This window comes from Tupaia chinensis, unplaced genomic scaffold (genome assembly GCF_000334495.1).
Source record: "Tupaia chinensis unplaced genomic scaffold, TupChi_1.0 Scaffold142100_1, whole genome shotgun sequence".
NCBI lineage: Eukaryota > Metazoa > Chordata > Mammalia > Scandentia > Tupaiidae > Tupaia > Tupaia belangeri.
Genome location: NW_006201951.1, coordinates 767,733 through 788,022, shown reverse-complemented (window position 1 = coordinate 788,022; position 20,290 = coordinate 767,733). Strand labels below are relative to the sequence as shown.

The 20,290-nt window shown below is 58.7% G+C and overlaps 1 protein-coding gene across 1 annotated transcript in view; it reads left to right on the top strand.

Annotated features, from left to right (window-relative positions):
* Positions 1–150: 150 nt before the first annotated feature.
* MAN1B1 (mannosidase alpha class 1B member 1) overlaps positions 151–20,290 on the top strand; it is a gene marked incomplete at its 5' end in the record, with an annotated part of 21,686 nt that continues 1,546 nt past the window's right edge. The window contains 9 exon segments of the mRNA XM_014582056.2: positions 151–259; positions 960–1,063; positions 8,455–8,609; positions 9,498–9,607; positions 10,481–10,666; positions 13,441–13,589; positions 13,794–13,982; positions 19,762–19,952; positions 20,100–20,220. Coding sequence (XP_014437542.1) covers positions 151–259; positions 960–1,063; positions 8,455–8,609; positions 9,498–9,607; positions 10,481–10,666; positions 13,441–13,589; positions 13,794–13,982; positions 19,762–19,952; positions 20,100–20,220 — 1,314 coding nt within the window.

Genomic DNA, 20,290 nt, shown 5'->3' with positions numbered 1-20,290 from the left:
CGGGAGGCCGGGAGCCGGCGCCTGCTCCTCCCCCTGGGGACGGGTCGCGCCCCTCTTGGTGGCCCAGCTGGTGCTCCCTGCAAATGAGTTAGCCAGAGAGATCTGGTTGTGCTCATTTCAGCAGAAAGTCACTCTTTGCTCCTGCCTTAGAAGTGGAAGCAGCTGTCCAGACTACAGCGGAACGTCATCCTCTTTCTCCTGCTCTTCCTGGTCTTCTGTGGACTTCTGTCCTACCTCCATGTGGCCGGCCAGTGGAAAGGTAGGGAAGCCCAGGGCCTGGGGTGGACTGGGCAGCTTCCAGCTCCTGCTGCCCTGGCTCCTGCAGGCCCAAGGTGGCTTGGCCAGAGGAGAAGAAAGAGTCAGGCCCAGCCGGGTGTGCGGGTGCCTGGGTCCTGATGTCTGAGTTTGCAGAGACCAGGCACCTCCACAGGAGGGTAAGTGGTGGTCTCCAAGTTTTCTACCACCAGCAGATGTTTCCGGGAAGACAGGCCCAGGCGGCCCCCGGGTCGGGGGGGCTGCAGGGCTGATTCAAGGTTCCTGTGTCTGTGGCCGTTTTCCTGCTACTGTTAGGGGCAGTGGGTCATGAACTAATAGTCCCCTCACCATGGTGCAGACCCCGGGTGGGGAGAGCCCACCTGAGTTGCTCTTAGTGCATCTTCTGGGGGGACGCTGGAGGAGAAATGCCCTCAGGCCTCAGATCGCCCTGCGCCCCTTCTGCCACGGTGTCAGACTTTCTGGGACTTCCTGGGTGGGAGCACGGCCTGGCCTGGCCGGCACCGCTGCGTGGTGGGCGCAGACCGCTGGCACCTTCAGAGGGCCTGCTTGCCTCCACCTGCTCCCTCCTGGTGGCCTTTCAGCAGCCTCCATGCCCCCGTGGCGGCAGGGGCGGGAGGTGTCCCACGAAGCGGCCTACCTCTGGACCCGGGGCCTGCTCCAGTGACACAGACTGTCTTGCTCAGCTCCGAGGGGCAGGTCAGCAGGAGAGCAGAAGAGCCCGCCTGTCCTGCCAGCGCCGCAGAAGGCCGAGGTCAGCCTGGAAGAGGCCGCGGACGTCTTCCCTCAGGTACTGCCCCAGCCCGTGCACTCGTCCCCGGTCTGTTCCAGAAGCATCTCAGACCAGTGACCGGTGACCGGCCTGAAGACGCTTCGGGGCTGTTTGCTGCCGGCAAGGCTGTGGGACGGGGGGCGCTCCTGTGGCCTCGCGGTCTTGCTAGGGCTCCCACAGAGAGTCAAGAAGCCCGGTCAGCCTGGGACTGCACTCACACTGGCCACACCCCAGGGCCCTAGTCCGCAGGCTCCATCTGGCCCCGGTAACTGCGGATGCTTCAGGTGTTCAGGGACAATCGGAGTGTTTGGAAAAGCGTAAAAGCGTACGGGAAGAGACACTCGAGCGCTTTCCGCCAAGGGCTGCTAGCGCGACAACCGCCACGTCTGCTTTCTTTTTCCCTTGCCAGAGGGAGGCGAGGAGAGATGGCGAGGAGACGCCCACATGGGGTGTGATCGCACCTCAGTCCCTTGACCCTGTCTCCCTCCTGGGATCTTGAGCACGCATGCCAGTGTATTCTCCAAGCCATGAGGCGCGGGCCTGGGACGGTGCAGCCAGCCGTGTGGGAGCAGCCACCTCAGCCCCAGGCCCCAGGCTAGCCCCATGGTGTATTGATGTGAAGAGTGTTGCTTGTGGGGCCAGCAGGTGGCATAGTGGTTATGGCGCTGGACTCCCACGTGGTCGACTGTGGTTTGAGCCCCGGACCCAGCTGCTTAAAACTCACACCAGGTGCATGTGTGTGCATGCGCGCCTAAAATCCCGAGAGAATGGAGGAGAGGGGATTGTGGTATGGCTGTCCCTGTGGGGGTGATGTCTCACTTTCTCTCTGTCTCTCCAGCAAACGCCCATGCCCTAGAGCAGAACTCTCTAAACAGCACGTTGTCCCTCTGCACACACGTGGACGGCGAGGACCCGCGTCTGTGGGACCGTGCCGGTCATTGTCACGCTCGCCACGCGGTGCTCCTTCTGTGGGCTTCCGTGGGCCTGTCCTCGAGCGGCCCTGTGACTTGCTGAAGGCGTGTTGGCGGGGTGCTCTCCTTGTCATAGATTAGGGGCTCTTGAGCAGCTTGGGCCTGCAGGGGACGTGACCTCCAGAGCTCCTGTGGGCAGGCTGGGCCCGAGAGCATCTGCCCAGCCCCACGGCCTGCTCTCCTGCCGCAGGGGCCAGGGACCTCCCATAGTCCCAGAAACTCAGTTCTCACCTCCTCACCTGCGTGAGAAGGAGCTACACCTTTACCCTAAGGCTGGGGAGCAGGCCTGCAGGTACCATCCCACCCCTGCCACTCCCACTGACCATGACTGGAAATTTGGTATCAGGTTTAAACGATGTACATTTGGGACCAGCAGATGGCATAATGGCTATGTCGCTGGATTTCCATGTAGTTGACTGCTGTTTGAGTCCCGGACCTGGTGGCTTAAACTCACGCCAGGCACATGTGCGTGCATGCCCAAGATCCCGAGAGGAGAATGGAGGAGAGGGGATTATAGTGTGGCCATATGAATAACAACATAGGGGTTACCATGGTCACTATATATATATTTTTTTTTTTGGAGAGGTTTTTGCTATAGGGTGTGTGTGCGCTCGCCAGACAGAGACAGAGAGACAGAAAGCGAGAAATCACCCTCCAGGGGGGATGGTCACACCGCATTCCTCTCGGGATCTTGGGAATGCAGGCACACGCGCCCGGCGTGAGTTTTAAGCCACCAGGTCCAGGACTCAAACCGTGGTCGACTACATGGGAGTCCAGCGACATAGCCATTACGCTAACTGCTGGTTCCCTCTCCCTCTGTCTTTGTGATGAGTGCATGTGCCCTATAGCAAAAACCTCTTCAAAAAAAGAAGACACACGTTCAAGTTGGCATGGGCCCTCTGGCAGCCCCATCCCTGTGGGGCCAGTGAGGGCTATCAGGCTGCCTCACTCCTGCGAGAGGCAGGCGGCACCGGGAGTCTGTCCATGAGAGGCTCCCCGTGTAGCTGTCCAGAGGCAGCCTTGGCCTTCTGTCACCTTCCGCTCCACGCCCCAGGAGACGCCACACACAGCGAAGGGCCACAGTACCACCCATGTGGGCACACCCTCTCCTATAGTATGTTTCTTTTTTCAAGAGTTATTTTGTATAACTCTATTTATTTGTTTATTTTAATTTGACCAGGGGAGGACACAGAGAGAGAAACAGGGAAAGTAAACCACCAGATCCGGGACTCGAACTGTGATGGTCATGTGGGAGTCTAGCACCCTTTACCAGCACACCACCTGCTGGCCTGAAGGTTTCTTTTTTTTTCCCAAAGATTTTTGCTACAAAGTGTGTGTGCTTACCAGAGGGAGAGAGAGGCAGAGAGAGAGCAAGATATCAGCCCGGGGTGGCCATACCACGTCCCTTCTATGAGCACACCTCTGGGTCCGGGACTTGAACTGTGGTTGACTATGTGGGAGTCCAGCAATGTAAACAGTATGCCCTCTGCTGTTCCCTGCAAGAATTTATTCTTGGGAGCTTAATGATTTTTCTTGTTTCTTTTTTTTTTTTTAGAATTATTTATTTAACTTAATTTATTTATTGTTATTCTTCTTTTTGACCAGAGAGAGAAAGAAAGAGAATGAGAAAGCAAGCTACCAGATGTGGAACTCAAACCACGGTTGACCATGTGGGAGTCCAGCGCCCTGACTACCATGCCACCTGCTGGCCCCAGGAGCTTAATGCTCCCATGGTGACACACGTGACCGGCTGTGACTCAGGGTCTCCCCGCTGTCACCAAGCATGCATCCCTTGATTCAGAGGAGGGCACAAGACTGGGAGGGGCCCTTCCCCGGGACTGCGGGTGGACAGTGCCTGGAAAGAGGCCCTTAGGGGAGCAGGAGCCGGTGGGTGCAGCTGGGCTTCTTTGTTTTGGGAGAGGTTTTCGTTATAGGGCGCATGCGCTCGCCAGACAGAGAGAGACAGAGAGACAGAAAGCGAGAAATCACCCCCCAGGGGGGATGGTCACACCGCAATCCCTTCTCCTCCATTCTCCTCTCGGGATCTTGGGCACACACGCACACGCGCCCGGCGTGAGTTTTAAGCCACCGGGTCCAGGACACAAACCGCGGTCGACTACGTGGGAATCCAGCGACATAGCCATTATGCTAACTGCTGGTTCCCAAAGGATCATGCTTTTTAAACTTTATTTATTTGTTTTCATTTGACCAGAGGGGGAGAGAGCCAAAGAAAAAGGGGAAATGAGAGAGCCAGCCACCGGGTCCCGGGCTTGAACTGCTGTGGGGGAGTCCAGCGCCTTAGTGCCCACGCCGCCTGCTGGCTCCCACATACACATCTTGTCCTGTGTTAGGTGAATTAGGTCATTAGTTAATTAAACTCTTCAAAATAACCACATCCCACTTCCCGTTAGTCACTAGAGGGCGGCGTGCGCAGGCCCACGGGGAGCGAGTGTGCTCTGAGGGCCTGGCCCTGTCCCTTCTCCGTTTCTCCCTCTCCTAGGGCGCGGGCACGCATGCACATGTGCTCTGAGTGTGTCTCAAGCCACCGTAGCTGGGATTCAAACCACGGTCAGTCATGTGGAGTCCAATTAAGCACAAGGCCAATGCCAGCTTCATTTTTAAGTGAAGTTGAAGATTTGGCGCTGGCCTCGAGCAGTGGTTAAACACCATGAGCTGACAGCTGGATCTGACATGGCTGACCATGCTTGGAATCCTGGCCCCATTGCCTTGAAAACATGCTGGACACATGCGTGTCCAAACTTCTGGCGGGAAAGTTGGGCGGAGGACAGAGGGTAGTGCTGGCCAGGCCGGGGAAGGCGTCTTCTCTCTCTATCTCTCTGTCTCTATGGTCAGGACACGCAGTCTTTCTGATAATTAAGAAAATTGTTTTTGGAGGGAGAGAGGTTTTTTTTATTTTTTGCTATAGGGCACGTGCATGCTCCAGAAAGACAGACAGGGTCAGAGAGAAAGCGAGAAATCACCCCCCAGGGGGGATGGCCACGCCACAATCCCTTCTCTTCCATTTTCCACTCAGGCTCTTGGGCACGCACGCACACGCACCCAGCGTGAGTTTAAGCCACCGGGTCTGGGACTCAAACCACAGTTGACTACATGGTAGTCCAGTGACTTAGCCATTATGCTAACTGCTGGTCCCAGTAATTGAGAAAACCCTAAAAGTGACCGGCAGAGAAGGTGTCCTGATCCTGGAAGCTCAGACGGCCTTTCTAGAGCACAGGTACAAACAGGAAGCCTGGGGCAGCCTTGCCGGGGTGTCCAGGTGGGTGGAGACGCTCTATTGACTTGGCGAGCTGACCCTCGTACCGTACGCGGTTCACATCCTTTGTATTGGGAGCCTTTCCTGACTAAAACTCAGGTTGATGCTAACCAGCCATGTGTGCTTGGCTGTCTCTCCCACGCTTTCATTTTCCGCCTTTGGGTCTCAGGGAGTCTCTTGTGGACAGTGGGACCCAGCGTTCCTGCAGCCCGCCCTTTTTTGTAAATTTGCCAGAGGGCGTGCGTGCTTGCCGCAGAGAGGGAGGGTGAAGGCCGTGCCGTCGTTCCTTCCCCGTCTGAGGCCTCGGGCACACACACGTGCCTGGCACGCTTTTCCATACTGCCCAGCCGGCCACGTGGGATCCAGCCACTTCACACCACTGGCAGGCTTTTCTTTTTTAAATGATGAATCATGGGACCAGCAGATGGCGTAATGGTTACACTACTGGACTCCCTCATGGCCAGCTATGGTTCAAGTCCTGGACCTGGTGGCTTGAAACTCAAGCTGGGTGTGTGTGCGTGTGTGCCCAAGATCCTGAGAGAAGAATGGAAGAGAAGGGATTGTGACGTGACTGTCCCCGGGGGTGAGTTCTCCTTTCCTGTATCTGTCTCTCTATGGTGGGCGCACGCATTCTGCTGCACTCTATTTTTTAAATTACTGTATTTAACGGCCGGGACCAGCAGAGGGCATAGTGGTTATATCGCTGCACTCCCACGTAGACGGCCAGGACCAGCTCGGCATGAACACGCTTCTCTGAGTGGGAAGGCTGCGGATTAGAAATAGACGCAGTAACAAACACACACAGACGCGCGGGTATAGAAAAGCGAGGGTTCAGTGGGCGCAGCTTCTCTGATGGACAAGTTGCCACCAGAACCAGCCTCAGGTTTATTCTTTTATAGGGCAGAGAATGGGGGAAGGGGGAAATGGGACGCAAAAGGAATGGGGAAGAAGGAAGTGGAATGCAGAGAGAATGGGGAGGAGGAATCGGAATGCACAGCCAGTTGTTGGATGTAAATCGAGTGAAGGTGTGAAAATGACTGTCACCAATAATTTCTCTAGTCTTTGTCGCATGTGGCATCCTTTAGCCCGGTACTGGGCAGTATCGTATCAGGGTACTGGGTGCCACTGACAGCAGGCAGGCACTGTCCTTCCTGTCGGTGCCTTTCAGCCCTGCAGGAGTAGCAGGAAGTGCATTTCTGCAGGTGGCTACAGGCCACGTGTCTTCATTACATGTTTTCAGATTGGCTGCTCTCCACATTTTAACTATTTATTTTAAGATTTATTTATTTTCACTTTTTTCTTTATTATAACCATTATTGCATTTTGACCAGAGAGAGACAGAGAGAAAGAAAGAGAAAGCAAGCCATCAGGTTCGGGACTCGAACCATGGTCAGCCATGTGGGAGTCTAGCACCTCAACCACCATGCCACCTGCTGGTCCAAGAATTACTGTATTTAACTTTATTTTTAAAAAACTTTACCAGAGGGACCAGCAGTTAGCGTAATGGCTATGTTGCTGGACTCCCATGTAGTCGACCGTGGTTCGAGCCCCGGACCTGGGCGCTCAAAACCCAAACACCGGGCGCGTGTGTGTGCATGCCCAAGATCCTGAGAGGAGAATGGAGGAGAAGGGATTGCGGCGTGGCCATCCCTGCTGGGGGGGTGATTTCTCGCTTTCTGTCTCTGTCTGTCTGGTGAGCGCACGCACCCTATAGCGAAAACCTCTCAAAAAAGAAAAACACTTTACCAGAGAAGGACAGTGAGAGAGACAGAAAAGAGCAAGCTGCCAGGTCTGGGACTCGAACCACAGTCGGCCATCTGAGAGTCCATCGGCCTTAACCACCGTGCCACGTTCTGGCCCTGCACAAATCTTTCTTTAAAAGCTAGAACACGTGTGTGCTCACCTAACACATTGCCAGCAGCTGGTGCTGGACAGTGGTGCGGCGGCCCCACTGGACTCAAGGAGCCCATCAGCCGTGGGCTTAAGTCCTACCCTGGCTGTCCACACATAGTCGGGGCTGCGTCCACTCTGCAGGGGCTCTGGGCTGTGTCCAGGAAGGATGGGGCAGCTGGCCAGTGGTGCAGTGGCTGCTAGGCGACTCCAGGGTTCCAGTCTTGGGCTCAGCGGCTCGGGGAAGTGGGCTGGGCAGCCACCCCAGCCCCGCCGCCTGCTCCTGTGACCTAGCGTGAGCGTCTTAGTCGGAGCTGTAAATGAATCTTTCGAACTGCTGTGTGGCTTCTTAGTGAGGTATGGGGCAGCTGTGGCCTGGTGGCTAGGTGAGCAGGTCCCACACGGCCGCTGTGGTTCCAGTCCTGGACCCGGTAGGATGAAGAAAACACCCGATCCCCAGATGTGTGTATACCCAAAGTCTCCAGAGGAGGGAGAGGTGGAGAGACCGGCCTGCCTGTGGGGTGCTTTCTGTGGGGTGCTTTCTCGCCCTCTCCCCTCTCTGCCTGGAGCTCACGCACCTCTGGCTAAACAATGGTGAACGATGTCGCTCGTGCCACGCAGCATCTTGGGTTTGATTCCTGCAACCTGGAAACAGCACTAGGTGGTACTGTAGGGTCAGCTCCTGGGGAGGCCACGACAGGGACTGTGACCCGGGGGGGCCCTCCTTAAAGCAAGACGAGGCACCGCTGCACGTCCGAGTATCCGGAAGGACGTTACAGAAGTGCCGGGGGAAACAGCCACGGAGGAAGGGACCGAGCCTGCCTATGGGATGACATGGGGGAGCTGATGAGGCTTGGGCCCCAGGAGGGGCTGTGGGCCATGCGTCTGGGAGCGGACCCCCAGGGCTCCCGGGTGCAGGGCGGGACACACGTGCCCAGGGACCAGGGACCTTGCAGCCGTCAGGACAGGAGGGTGAAGAGCAGGCCTCTGGCTCCGCTGGCTTGGCTTCCAGTGCTGACCTCTGCCCCAGTCCATTCTGTTAGCCCTGGGTCCGGGCTGGTTGGGCATGCCCCAAGCAGGAGTTCCACCCCTTGGCCATGACTCCTGGCTGAGTGTCAGGTCTCCATGGCTGGTGAGGACCTCGCCTGAGGCGTGCATATGTGCCCCAAGGCCGTGTCCTCACGGCCCTGCAGCTGGTCTGCCCTGGAGGGGCCCTCGGAGCTGCTGTCTTGCACTTTCCATGGCCTTCATGTGTGACTCTGGTTCTCCTCCAGGAACCCCGAAAGCATTTCCGACGGGGCCCACCCCACCTGCAGATTCGCGCCCCCAGCAGAGGCACAAAGGCCGGGCCGCAGGATGGCGCCCGGCAAAGGGGAGAGGCGCCCGGGAATGGTCACCGGGGCGAGGCTGTGCAGAGGACTGTCATCAGGTAGGGAGGCCTGTGGCCCCGGGCCCTGGGGGAGGCGAGGGCGGGGTGACAGCGACTCATCAGGTAGGGAGGCCTGTGGTTCCAGGCCCCGGGGAGGCGAGGGCAGGCTGACAGCGACAGGCTGCCATGTCTTGCCCAGCTGTTTCTGGTATGTGCAGGTTGGGGCGCAGGAGCCGGGCCCGTGGGTGGGGAGCATTTCCTGAGCCCTGGCCCACACTGAGGAGAGCGAGAGGCATGGCCGCACGCCAGGCTCCCGAGGCCGGGCTGAGTCGCATCAGCCGGTGCCGTGGTGGGAGCAGGGCTCCCTCAGGCCTCTCCCTTCTCTGCTGTCCAGCGTCTGGCGCAGAGCCAGGCCAGAAGCCCACGTGTGGCCCCGGAGAGTGGCTGTGCTCAGACTGGTGCCTGGGCTGAGGCCTGTGCTGGCGGTGCGTGGGGGGCTGGGGGTGCAGCTTGGCCACAAACGCTGTGTTTGAGTCCCCTAGACTTGAGCCCTGAGCGGGCCGTGGTGCTTGGTGACACTCGGGTGGTGGCCTGGGCCCAGGCACCATGAACAGGCTATTGGCAGTCCCTCTGCCCACCCTCGCCTGCTGACCCCAGACAGATCCTCGGCAGAGAAATCGGGGTGGGCCTACATCCAGGTGTGGGTCAGTCTAGTCTGTGTGACCGTCACCTCGGCACTTCCAGACAGCGCTCCTCCGTGGCGTTCTGTGGGCCCTGGGCCTTCCCAGCATCCAGGCAGCCCATGGCGATTGTGCGCCTGGCTCAGCCAGGGCCTGCCTCTCCCCTGCGCCCCAGCCCTGCAGTGGTGCTACGACCCTGATGGCCCACTGCCCTCCTGCCCTTTGTCCCTGGGGCCGGGCCTGCTTAGCCATTGCTGCCTGTCCCCAGCTGGAGGGGCGCTGTGATTGAGCCTGAGCCGGGCAGCGAACCTCCTTCGAAGACAGCTGAGCCGCCCGCCAGGCCTTCCTTGGCTGAGGCCAGGATGCAGGACAGACCAGGTGAGACCCTCCCCGCCCTCCCTCACCTTTCCAGGCGTCTGAGACGTGGAGCGTGGACGTGCACCCCGCCATTGGCGTGGCACCTGGGCCTCCTGTTGGTGCCAGCGGGTCCTGTCTGCCAGAGCCTTGGTGGCAGCTTGGGCCTGTGACCCCTGGCTGTGGGACGAGGGCTGGTCTGCCTGCTTGGGCCCAGGCTATACCTTGGGGTGGGTGAGGACACCTGTCCTGTCCTGTGGCCCTGGCCTTGGCCCTGGTCCCAGGCTCCCGGAAGCTCCAGGTCACTGGGGTGGGGACGGCCTTGGCCAGCCTGGGCCTGGCACCAGGGCTGCTGAGAGTGGGCAGGGCCGGGCCCACTCTCGGTCCTGTTGCCACTCCATGCCTCCTTTTTTTTTTTTTTCTTTTTATAACTACTTATTTATTTATTTCCATTTATTATTATGTTTTATTTTGACCAGACAGATAGAGACAGAGAGAAAGGGAGAAGGCAAGCTGTCAGGTCCAGGACTTGAACTGTGGTCAGTCACGTGGGAGTCCAGTGCCTTTAACCACGCCACCTGCTGGCCCCGTGTCCTGTCTTGACCACTCGTGGCAGGAGCAGGTGGTCTGCGGCCTGTGGTGTCTCCTCCCAGGCTTTTGACCCCGTGGCCCTAGCAGACACCTGCCGAGGCAGACGCAGATGAGCCCTGGGAGGTGGTCGGTGCCCAGTGCAGTCCTGTGAGGCCTCCAGACACCTGGCTGCCTCGCTGGGCCATGCCCCTCCCTCAGGTCCCTCTGCCGGCCCACACTGCACGGCACTCCCACCCTGCCCACCCACCTCAGCCCTGTCTGCTCTGACCCAAGGCCCTGTTCCATGGTTGTCCCCTCCACTTCTAGCACCCCCAAACTATCGCCAGAAGAGGGTGACCGAGGTCTTCCTGCACGCCTGGAAAGGGTACCGCAAGTTCGCCTGGGGCCACGATGAGCTGAAGCCGCTGTCTAGGTCCTTCAGCGAGTGGTTCGGCCTCGGCCTCACTCTGATTGACGCCCTGGACACCATGTGGATTTTGGGTTTGAAGAAAGGTACTGGCTCCTTTCCCAAGTGAGGCCACATTCTCCGAGAGATGCAGGCCGCAGCGTGGGGTCCGTGTGTGGTCCTGTCTGGGCAGGGCTGCTGGGTGTGGTGTGGTCAGTCCCGTTCTTGAGTCTGGCGCCCAGGGCACACCCAGGACAGCTGTATTTTTGTCACGTCCCCTGCAAGAGCTGAGAGTAGGCTCTGGGCCGTCACCGCAGCCCCTAGCTGCAGGAGGACGTGTGGCAGACGTGGGCCTGCCGCAGCCCCAGACCTCCCACGCCCCGATAGCCCAGCCCGGGGCGGGGCCCTGCCTGTGGTTCTCACGTGCAGGCGAGGGCTGCCGAGGCTGCCTCAGCCTCTGAGAGCGCTGTGCCCATAGCAGCCGCCCTGCTGCCTCTGCTCTGCCTCGCGGGGGGGGCTTGGGTCCACCCTAGAAGTGGGGGCTAGCGCCGAAGTCAGGAGGCCCGGGCACCGGCGCGGCTGGGACGGGGTGGGCTGCAGGAGCGCGAGGGGGCCGCTCATTTGACCTTGTGACCTTTATTTTCACTTTTTAAGATTTATTTCATTTTGTTTATTTTTTTTTTGTTTTTTGGAGAGGTTATTTTGCTATAGGGCATGTGCACTCACCAGACAGACAGACAGAGACAGACAGAAAGTGAGAAATCACCCCCCAGGGGGATGGCCACGCCGCAATCCCTTCTCTTTCATTCTCCTCTTGGGATCTTGGACACGCACGCACACGCACCTGGCATGAGTCTAAGCCACCGGGTCCGGGACGCGAACCACGGTCGACTACATGGGAGTCCAGCGACATAGCCATTGTGCTAACTGCTGGTTCTGTTTGCTTGTTTGTTTGTTTATTTATTATTTTTTTGGAGAGGTTTATTCGCTATAGGGCACGTGCGCTTGTTTTTTTTTCCCATCGCAACACTCAAATGAATTTTCCATCCAATATATACTGTGCGTTGGCTCAATCAAGCACGTCAACATATATGTTCTCAGCAAATAATTTCCCAATTCTTGTGTCCTGCATACCTTGCCTTTTGTTTTACCATCCTAGATTCCCCATCCCCCTCCCTCTGTTATGACCCATCCTCCTCCCACATTGTCCCTGTCATCCCCGATTGCCCTCCGTGCCTCCCCCCTCCCCAAATGATCTGTCAGTGAACTTAATTAGTCTAAGTCTCTCCAATAGTTATCACAGCTGACACATGCCTATACATGAACTCAAGTCTGACTTTAGGCATAAACCCCAGTGAGTAAAAAGAGCATACTATAAAGTAGAGCCCAGCTGGGCCCATACCGCTCACTGCAGCCATCAAATATCCTTTTTTATTTTTTTTTAATGGTACAAATAGTTTTACTGTTTTGTTTTGTTTTGTTTTGTTACCTAACCTTCATTCCCTGAGCATCATCACAGCGTACTAAATGTAATTTCCCATCTAGAATAGTCTGCATAGTGACTTAATCAAGCATGTTATCATCAATAATATTCCACTTCTACTTTCTTGCTTATGCACATATATATATGTTTTTTTTCCCTCTTCCTCTTTTTTTAAATTTTTTTTCCTATGTTTGTCCCTCTGCCCTGTCTCACTCTCCCATTACAATATCCCTGCTATATACAGTTGTCTTCCAGAAGAGTTACTGAAAAAGTGATACATACAAGTAAAGGGAGAGAGGCCACGAGTTCCAACCATCAGCTCATAAAGTTTTTGGCAATAGGGAGCATAAACTCCACTCAGGGTTGGATTAAGGGAGGGTCTCCTGCAGATCCGCAAGTGTAGGTGAGTCTCCAGGGAATGCAGTTTCAGGAAAGCAGTTCTGGTACGCAGGGATGATTATCAGCTGATGCGGCACAGCAGTCATCTTGTAGTTACCAGGAATGGTGTTGTGGGGATCTGCAGTGTGAGTTGTCCTTGGGTATCTGGCTTCCTTAAGAATGGCAGAGTAGTTCTTGTTTTCCACTGAGGTAATGCAGGGCTGGTAACTATCATCTTCTCAAGTTGCAAGTTCTTCAACCTTGTTTTCGGCCTCCAGGCCATCCAGCGCCGGAGAGGCCAGGGAGGGGGCCGGGCTGCGCTGGGCGGAAGCCCCAGCCACGGGGCCCCTGGAGGGGGGCGCCCGGCGTGTGTTTTAAGCCACCAGGTCCGGGACGCGAACCACTGTCGACTACGTGGGAGTCCAGTGACATAGCCATTACGCTAACTGCTGGTTCCCTATTATTATTATTTTTTAGAGAGAGGTTTTTGCTATAGGGCACATGCACTCACCAGAAAGAGAGAGAGAGACAGCGAGAAATCACCCCAGGGGGGATGGCCACGCCACAATTCCTTTCCCTCCATTCTCCTCTCGGGATCTTGGGCACGCACGCACATGCGCCCAGCGTGAGTTTCAAGCTGCCGTGTCTGGGACTCGAACCTCAGTCAGTCATGTGGGAGTTCAGCTATCCACTGGTCCCACTTAACCGTTATGACTTGATTGTTATCTAAAGAATTATCTTATTTAACTTTATTTATTTATTTATTTTAGTTTGCCCAGAGATAGAAAGAGAAAGCAAGCCACCAGGTCCGGGACTTGAGCCATGGTTAGCGATGGAGTCCAGTGACATAACCAAGCGCTATCTGCTCGTCCCATTTATTATTCATTTTAATTTGCTGTAGGGTACGTGCACTCACCAGAGTGAGCACTCAGGACTCAGTCTGTGGCCAGCCATGTGGGAGTCCAGCACTCCCGCCACCCCGCCGCCCACTGGCCCGGCCTTTACTGTTTCATACCGCAGAGTTCGAGGAAGCCAGGAAGTGGGTGTCGCAGAAGCTAGACTTTCAGAAGGACGTGGACGTGAGCCTATTCGAGAGCACGATCCGGATCCTGGGCGGGCTCCTGAGCGCTTACCACCTGTCTGGAGACAGCCTCTTCCTGCGGAAAGCCGTGAGTGCTTTCTGGCCGGGCCGGGCCTGAGCCACTATCCTCCGGCAGAGGGGTGGCGAGGAATAGCGGGCCCCATGGCTTACCTCTGCACCGCGTGAGCCCGCCTGGCCCCGCGTGTGGGCAGACACGGCCCCACTGCCCCCACGTGCCTCGCTACTGCCGTGGAGGGTGGCCTGACGTGCTCCGGCTCTGTTCCCACACCAGGAAGACTTTGGGAACCGGCTAATGCCCGCCTTCAAAACGCCCTCCAAGATCCCGTACTCGGACGTGAACATTGGCACCGGTGTCGCCCACCCACCGCGCTGGACCTCAGACAGCACGGTGGCCGAGGTGACGAGTATCCAGCTGGAGTTCCGGGAGCTCTCCCGTCTCACGGGGGACAGAAAGTTCCAGGTAGGCGTCCAGGACTGGCTGGGCAGGGCTTCCACTCAAGCCAAGCCTATCTAATGTATTTTATTACTTTCTTAATTTCACACCTACCTTGTTTTATTATTTTTTAAAATTTGTCATAGGACACTTGCACTTGCTGGAGAAACAGTGACAGAGAGGGAAAGTGAGAAATCGCCCCCCAGGGGGATGGCCACGCAGTCCCTCCTGCCCCATTCTCCTCCCGGGACCTCGAGCACGCACATGCGCCCAGCATGTATTTCAAGCCACCATGTCCAGGACTCGAACCATGCAGTTGGCCATATGGAATCCAACGCCTTAACCTCCACACCACCTGCAAAGGCCTGCTTCATCTATTTTGCCTTTCGTCATTGGTGCCTTTCGAATCAGGGTGGAGTTCATGGCTGAGTCCAGTGTTGTGACGCTCCTGCCCTCAGGTGCCCCCAGGGCCGCGGTCTTTGCCTCCACGAGGCCCATGGCCCACCTGGAGGCAGCCCTTTACACGCACCGGATGGGCTCCAGCCCCGCTCCGGCCCCACCTATTGAAAAGACTGTCTCACCCAGCAGGTGGGAAGCACACGTGCCCTGCAGCAAGGGAAGACAGTCCTTTTCCCGTGGGATGGTCTTGGCGCCCTTATCTAAAAGGGCTCGCACATACATGTGAGATGTGTTTGCCTCCGCCGGAGCACACGCCCGTCTTTGACGACAGACCACACTTTTTCTGTGTGACGGCGTCCGCCCTCCGCCAGCCCAGGCACCCCGACCTCTGCCCCGGCCCTCCAGCCTGCCGGCCCCCGTGCCTGGCGTTCCGAGGTGGCCATGCTGCCACGTGGGCTCTGGTCGCTCCTGGCAGGGCATCTCCGCCGCGCCACGGCCGGCCCACTGCTGTGCCGGTTTCCTCACCGTTGCTCTGCAGTGTGTTTTGAATCAGGAGGCGTGAGTTTCCCAGCTCTGTTTGTTCCCTTCAGGGCTGTTTTGGCTATTTGTGGGCCCTTGAGGCTCCATGGACGTCAGGACAGGCCCCTCTGTCCTGCAGGGCGTGACGGGTCACAGTGGTGCGTCTGCCCCGTCCGCGCCCAGGCGTGCCCTGCCCGCCGCCCCCGACAGTGGTGTCTAGGGCTCGCACCAGGTGTGCTTTGGTGATTCCCGAGCATTTTAGATTTTGTGATTAAGATTTTTTTTTTGTCATTTACAGTTTTTATTAAGTTGAGGCAGTTCTGTATTTTTTAAAAATAGTTTGGGCTAGGTAATGACATGCTAGTTAAGGCACTGGATTCCACACGGCCAACTGCACGGAAGGATTGCAGTGTGGCCGTCGGCCATGGGCATGTTAGTTCACGTTCCGTCTCATTCTGTCTCTCTCTTGCAAGTGCCTGCACCTATTTACAACAACAACAAAGTTTTGGGCCAACTGTGTAGCCTAGTGGTTAAGGAAGTTGGATACAACATGGCTGACCATGGTTCAAGTCCTGGCCCTGGCAGCTTAAAAAACTCCCTGCGCCCATGTGCCTGCCCCAGACACCAGCAGGATGGAGAGGTGGAAGCACGGTTTGCGATGTGCCCACACCCACTACAGGCGCTTTCTCGCTTTCTGTCTGTCTCTGCAAGTGCACGTTCCCTCTGCAATTCAGATAAATTTTTTAAAAAAGTATGTTTCTGGGACCATCAGTTAGCGTAATGGCTACGTTGCTGGACTCCCATGTAGTCGACCGCGGTTCAAGTCCTGGATCCAGTGACTTAAACTCACGCCGTCTGTATGTGCGTGCATGCCCAAGATCCCGAGAGGAGAATGGAGGAGAAAGGATTGCGGTGTGGCCATCCCCCCTGGGGGTGATTTCTCACTTTCCATCTCTCTGGCAAGCGCACGTGCCCTATAGCAAAAACCTCTCCAAAAAAAAAAAAAGGATGTTTCTCTGTGAGGGAGAAGCAGAGGTGTCTCCGCAGGCCCCCCAGCACAGTCCAGCCTGGTCTCAAGCAGCACAGGCCTCAGCCACATGCGTGTGTCCGGTGTGCAGAGCCCAGGGTGACACCTGTGCCTCCCGCGTGGCCCTGCTGTGTTCCCCGGGGCCTCTCCCCCATGCCCGTGTTCTGGCCCGGCTGTGATCCCAGGTGATGCTGGCCTCCTGACGAGTGTGGAGGCGCTCCCCGTGCTCTGGCTGCCTGGAGGCGTCTGAGAGTGGCGTGTTAGTGTGGGGAGGGCGGTGTTCGCTGGGAGGCCCGGACAGGCCTGCTGCCAGCAGGGCCTCAGTCCCCGATTCTCGGTGCTGGATGGAGGTCTCCCGCAGGGTCTGCGCCCACCTCCTGTGGCTTCGTGAGCACGTCGTCTCAGCCAGGTGGCCGGGTCCTCGGCACTGGTTGTCGCCGTGCCCTCACCAACCCAGCTCCACCTCCAGCGCCTTGGTGCCGTAGCCTGCACGGCCCCGCGCGCCTCGGGGCCCCACGTTCAGGACGCGCGTCTGTCCCAGTGCCGCTCTCTTTGGGTCGGAGGTGCAAAGGCATGACTGCCTCCCGGCAGCGCCTGGCAGAGAGTGGGTTCATGTGCTGTGTCAGGGCGTTGGGATGAGGGCTGGCTTTGCTCAGGGCCGAGTCCCCTGCCCCAGGTGGCCGTGCTTGGCAACAGGACGAGCTTTCCTGGGCGTGAAGGTGCACGACGCACCGGCAGGGTCCAGCTCGGGGCTGTCAGGGCCCACGCCCAGCGCTGCAGCCAGTGGTGTTGCTCAGCCTCTCACCTGGAAAGATTCCACACCGTGGCCTGCTGCACACCCGTGTCCTCCCACATGACCTACTGGCTGGCTGGGCAGCCCCGCCCCTCCACTCAGTCGAGCACCCAGGTCTCTTCCCGACCCAGCTGGTCTCGGCTCCGTGAGGGTCTTCCAGGCTAGGTATGCCGAGGTGCTGGAGCACTGAGCACCGGCAGGCAGCCCCATGCCATGAGACCCACTGTCTCCCAGCCCTGTGTCCACTTGGCTCTGGCCAGCTGCCCTCCTGCAGGCTCTTAGGTGAGCTGCGCATAGGCCCGGGCCCAGGCACCAGGTGTGCACCCCAACAGCCCCGAGCTGGCTCAGGCTCTCCAAAGAGCTTCAGCTCAGATCCTGGGTCCGGCACCATGCACCTTCGCACCCAGGAAAGGCCAGTCCACTGCCAGAACATGGCCCTGCTGGAGGTCCCGATCCCACCTGGGGCAGGGCAGTCTGCCTGAGCAACGCTGGCCTTCGTCCGGATGCCCTGACGCCTCTTCCAGCGCCTTCTGCTAGCCTGTGGCTGCCTGTCATACTGTGGCCCCTTGTCTGGCACGTGCAGAGACCAAGGTAAAGTGGGAAGGGGCAGGTGTCCAGCCTAGGAGCCCAGCAGCAGGTCAGGACAGCGGCCCGGCTGCCACCTGAGCCCTCACCCACCCGCCGCCACTGTGCTCTGGCGGCACTGGCAACTGCAGACAGGCCGTAAGGGGGCCTGTGCTGGTCCAGAGAAGCCCCATCCCAGAGGTAGCCCAAAACACGACACGCACGTGAGTGCCCGAGCCCAAGGACCGAGGCTCGGACAGCCCTGGGGGGAGCAGACTGGACAGTGCCCGTAGTGAACAGGGCGTTGAAGTATACGGAGTGTAGCTCGGTGGCTCAGCTCCTTTCTCGGCGCCAGTCCCAGCTGCTGACGCCGGTTTGCATCCTGGCCCCCTGGCTTGACAGACACTCTCGGGGCCTGTGCATGTGCCCCCCCCCCCCCGGGCGGAGGGAGGGACGCGGGCAGTTGTAGACCCACGGCTGTCTGCACATCCTGAGCTGCGAGCACGTCACACCCGGGCCGTGCAGCTCCCCATACCTCCCAGCCGGGCGGCAGCCCCACTGACCTGGCCCTGTCCCGCCAAGCTGAGTACCTCTAGTCCGCGGGGTCGCAGTGTTGCTCTGTGGCGCTCGTTTGCTGGTGGCCATGTCTCTGCATGTCCCTGTGAGAGGTGGTGGCAGAATTCCCCACCTTTGTGAGCCTGCCTGCCCTGCCAGGACTGGGCTGGGCTTCCACTCACCTCGACGGGCACGCGGCAGTTCCCCGGGGACGGCGACCTGGGTGTTCTGATGGGCGAAGGCTCTTCCTTGTTCCTTCTGGGGTGGTAGCCGGAAGTGGGCTCTGGGTGCTTCAAAGAGCTGGCCTTCACTGTTCTCACGCCTGCCCCCACCCACACCGCTTTCTGTCCTGTGGTGGTGGCGGTCCTCGAGGGTGGGAGGAGCCTGCCCCTGTGGGTCTCAAGTTTCCTCAACAGCGATGCTGGGTGCTCAATTAATATGCTCATTTTTTTTTTTACAAAAGCCTATTAATATGTGATGCTGAGTAATTTTTTTTTTTAAAGAGATTTTTGCTATAGGGCGCATGCACTTGCCAGACAGACAGTGAGAGAGAGAGAGACAGAAAGTGAGAAATCACCCCCCAGGGGGCATGGCCACGTCGCAATCCCTTCTCCTCCATTCTCCTCTCGGGATCTTGGGCACGCACGCACACGCACCCGGCGTGAATTTAAGCCACCGGGCCCGTGACGCAAACCATGGTCGACCACGTGGGAGTCCAGTGACATAGCCATTACGCCAACTGCTGGTCCCTTGTTTTCTCTTTTGGTAAGGCAGAAAAAAAAGTGCATTTGCTGGCGGGGGTGGGACAAGAGAAAGTATACCCCACCGAGGGACGGCCACATCTCGGCCCTCCTCCACCCTCCGTCCTGTCACAGGGTAGGACACCACACCTGGCGTGCTTTCCAAGCTACCGGAGCCAGGACTTGAACCAGGGACCCAGCTCCCTAAGCCGCTGGGTCGACCCCCTTTGCCCAGGTTTTCATCAGGTTACCTGTGTTGTCGCAGAACTGTAGGAGTTCTCGCTCCCCCAGATGTGCGGTCTGCAATGCGCCTTCCCCCTGTGGCTGTCTTGGCCCACAGGCACCCGTGGACGCTGAGACTTGAAGCCAAGCTGGAGAGGGTGACGAGCCGGGCGTTGGGCGTTGGTGGGGCTTGACCTCCTCGACCCTGCTCTGCCTCTGGACACACCTCTCGGCCTCCGCGCCCTCCCTCAGCAAGCTGGGATTCTTGAGCTGCCAGGCCTGAGATGGGGCTGAAATGAACCAGCTGTGCCAGGGGAGCAGCGTGCAGGCCAGAGGCTGAGACAGAGCATCCTGCTTTGCACCAGGAGGGCAGGGCCGCAGCGCCCTGATGAGCTGCCCCAGGCCCAGTTGGGGCTGGTCTTCGGCCAGCTCCTGAAAGAGTGGAGGGCGGAGCAGGCAGCACCTCCACCCTGTCAGCCATGTCCGACGCGGCGTGTCCTGCCGTGAGGTGCAGACGACCTGCTCTGAGGTCGGGACCCTGACCTTTCCCCACCCCGCGAGGCCTGAGCTGCCACTGCCTGCATGTGTACAGAGGGCACCTTGCTGGGGCTCCTGGGGTGGGCCTGACACCCCAGGGACTCGCAGGAGAGGCCTTGGGGCTCGGGCCAGGGCCCGTGTGCGGGTAGAGCGTGGCGGGGCAGCAGGTACCTGCCAGGGCTCAGGCCCCTCTTGCACTGAGGGCAGGTCTGAGGGATGTGTAGGAGCCTGCCAGGAGCGTGGTCACCGCCAGCCAGGCCTGGGAGGTCCTTGGGAAGTGCTGACTGCTCGTCCGACCCTTCGGGTGGGGCCAGAGCCCACGCAGGGCAGGAGCAGTCTGCCGTTGCGACCAAGGTGCCAGCTCGCCGCCATCACCGGAGCAGAGCGGGCTGGTCCCAGGCAGCCTGGGTGCGCCAGCCCCTTGCAGCAGCCCGCCCCCCTGTGCTGCAGGAGGCTGCGGAGGAGGTGACGAGGCACATTCACAGCCTGCCGGGGAAGAAGGACGGGCTGGTGCCCATGTTCATCAACACCCACAGCGGCCTCTTCACCCACCTGGGCGTGTTCACCCTGGGCGCCCGGGCCGACAGCTACTACGAGTACCTGCTGAAGCAGTGGATCCAGGGCGGCAAGACCGAGCCACAGTGAGCCAGCACTGCACGCCGTCAGGCCGTGCTGGGGCGGGTGCTGCGCGCTGATGGGGCTGGGCCAGTCGGTGCCCGCTGGGCCTGAGGTGTGGGGGGCCGGGCATGGGGCCCTCGGGCAGTGGGCGCTGACAGGCCGGTCCCCAGGTTGCTGGAGGACTACTTGGAGGCCATCGGGGGGGTCCAGAAGCACCTGCTGCGCCGCTCGGAGCCCCGCAAGCTCACCTTCGTGGGGGAGCTCGCCCACGGCCGCTTCAGCGCCAAGATGGTGAGTGCAGGGAGGCATGCACGGCCGTCTGGGGCAGCGTGCTGGGCACACAGGGGCGGATCTCAGCTCC